Source organism: Portunus trituberculatus, chromosome 6 (assembly GCF_017591435.1).
Source record: "Portunus trituberculatus isolate SZX2019 chromosome 6, ASM1759143v1, whole genome shotgun sequence".
NCBI lineage: Eukaryota > Metazoa > Arthropoda > Malacostraca > Decapoda > Portunidae > Portunus > Portunus trituberculatus.
This window is the reverse complement of record NC_059260.1, coordinates 1,691,389-1,693,888: the sequence shown is the minus strand read 5'-3', so window position 1 is coordinate 1,693,888 and position 2,500 is coordinate 1,691,389. Positions and strand designations below refer to the sequence as shown.

General features: G+C 43.9%; 1 protein-coding gene across 1 annotated transcript in view; it reads left to right on the top strand.

The window, feature by feature from the left end:
* LOC123518234 (discoidin domain-containing receptor 2-like) overlaps nt 1–2,500 on the top strand; it is a 107,327-nt gene that overhangs the window by 87,300 nt on the left and 17,527 nt on the right. The window contains 1 exon segment of the mRNA XM_045278958.1: nt 705–890. Within this exon segment, the coding sequence (XP_045134893.1) occupies nt 705–890 (186 nt within the window).

Below are 2,500 nucleotides of genomic sequence, written 5' to 3'. Positions count from 1 at the left end.
CCACTCTCTCTCTCTCCTCCCCCATCCCTCTTCCACCTTCCCCTCTTCCCTCCCTCTCCCTCCCTAATCTCGTTGAACCAGGTAGAAATCACCCCCACCAGTACTCCCCCCCACAGCTTACACCTGTCCTTTCCCACAGTGGTAATGGGCTTCCCTGGGGGTCTATAAGGGTGATGGTACCTCCCCTCTCTCTCTCCCTCTCTCTCTCTCTCCCTATTTTTCCCCTTGTTTGTAATGATTAAGATACTCTGCTTTAATTATTGTCTATCTATCTATCTATCTTATCTATCTTATCAATCTTCTTTTTTCTCTTTTTTGTAATGTTAGTGCTTACTTTTAAATGCTCTCTAATTCTCTGTCTCCATTTTCTTTTTTTTTTTTTTTTTTCTTTTTTTTTTTTTTGTTTTTCTTTTTTCTTTTTCTTCCTTTTTTTTGTAATGGTATTTAATGCTGTCCTTTAAATACTGTCTCCCTCCCTCTCTATCTCTCTATCTCTCTCTCTCAATCTATTTCTCTTTCTCTCGTTTTTTGTTGTAATGATATTTAAATTTCTCTCTCTCACTCGTAATAATCTTTAATTTCAATACTTTCCTTTAAATATTCCTCTCTATCCATCTATCCACCCATCCACTAATCCACTAACCATACCCCCGCTTTCTCAATCCACCCATCCATTAACTCCCACCCTTCTTCAACCACTACAGGAGGCGTGGAGAGCTACAGCGTGGTGGATGGGATGGAGAAGGACCCGGGACTGCTACTTACCGATGACACGTACGATGGCTCACGAGGTCCCGGGCCCCTGCAGCGAGGTCTTGGCCAGCTGTACGATGGGCAAGTTGGAGCGCCGCTGTCCAACCTGCAGCTACAGAGTTACGGCAGAGGCAAAGGTGAGGATATAGGCAAGTGACTAGCGGGTTTCTCTAGTTAATAATGTAGAAATCTTTGTCACTCTGCCTGTAGAATCGTAAAAACTCCTTAAAAAACTTGTCAATTTAAATAAAGCCTTTTGAAATAGTGGAGGTGAGGCGCAAGGTTTGAGAAGACGAGTCAGAGAGAGAGAGAGAGAGAGGGAGAGGGAGAGGAGAGGGGGGGTTAAAGAGTTCTAGGGAAGGGGGAAGGACGGGTAGAGCTAGTTCAAATAGGAGAGTAAAGAGAGAGAAGGGAGAGAGAGAGAGAGAGAAAGAGGGTGGGGATAATTTAGAGGGTGTTGGGGGAGGGGAGGAGGGGTAAAGATAGTTAAAGATAGTTAGAGATAGGGAGGGAAAGCAGGGAAGAGAGAGGGTAGGGGATAAGTGAAAGAAAGATAAGGTGAGAGAGAGAGAGAGAGAGAGAGAGAGAGAGAGAGAGAGAGAGAGTAGAGAGGTCTGTCTCTCTCTCTCTCTCTCTCTCTCTCTCTCTCTCTCTCTCTCTCTCTCTCTCTCTCTCTCTCTCTCTAACTCCAGCCACTGAAAGAGGAAACTGCAAACTTCACGAACAAACAAAATATGAAGTCGAGGAAGTTTGAGCGAAATAGAGAGAGAAAAAAGAAAAAAAAAAGACGAACGTAGAATTAAGAAAAAAGGCGAAGAATTATGAAAGTTTGGCGTGTGAAGCAGCTTGTGTGTGCTTCATTATTCGGTCACGTTTCATAATTCATCGTTCTCTAACCTAACCTAACATAAACTAACCCCAATGTTAGAGAGAGAGAGAGAGAGAGAGAGAGAGAGAGAGAGAGAGAGAGAGAGAGAGAGAGAGAGAGAGAAGAGGATAGGATATCTCTCTATTCTCTCTCTCTCTCTCTCTCTCTCTCTCTCTCTCTCTCTCTCTCTCTCTCTCTCTCTCTCTCTCTCTCTCTCTCTCTCCATACTGAGAGAGAGATACACAATTTCAAAACAATTAACACTTTGAAAGTTTTGATGGCGAGTAGCGAACACAAAACTGTCACGTGTGTGTGTGTGTGTGTGTGTGTGTGTGGTAGGAATAGTTGTTGTGGTGGTGGTAGTAATAGTGATAGTAGAGAGGGTGGTTGTCATTGCTACTCCTCCTCCTCCTCCTCCTCCTCCTTTTGTAATAGGAAGGATTAAACAACTTTTCGAAACAACCACCAGAAAGAGAGAGAGAGAGAGAGAGAGAGAGAGAGAGAGAGAGAGAGAAGATAAAAAGGCGGTGATAGAAAAAAAGACAGACACGCAGACAGACAGTTAGGTGGGAAAAGAGGCAACTAGACAAGCGGACAGACAGATGAACACACACACACACACACACACACACACACACACACACACACACACAAAAGCAGTAATGAAAAAAAGAATAGGATGAAAGCGAAAGACCTTTTTAATACTCGAGAGAGAGAGAGAGAGAGAGAGAGAGAGAGAGAGAGAGAGAGAGAGAGAGAGAGAGAGAGAGATTTAGTAGTTTGTGACAATGTTGTAAATATTTGCTAACTGTCGTGCAGGAGGAGGAGGAGGAGGAGGAGGAGGAGGAGGGGAAGAAGAATGGTGATGGATGGTGATAG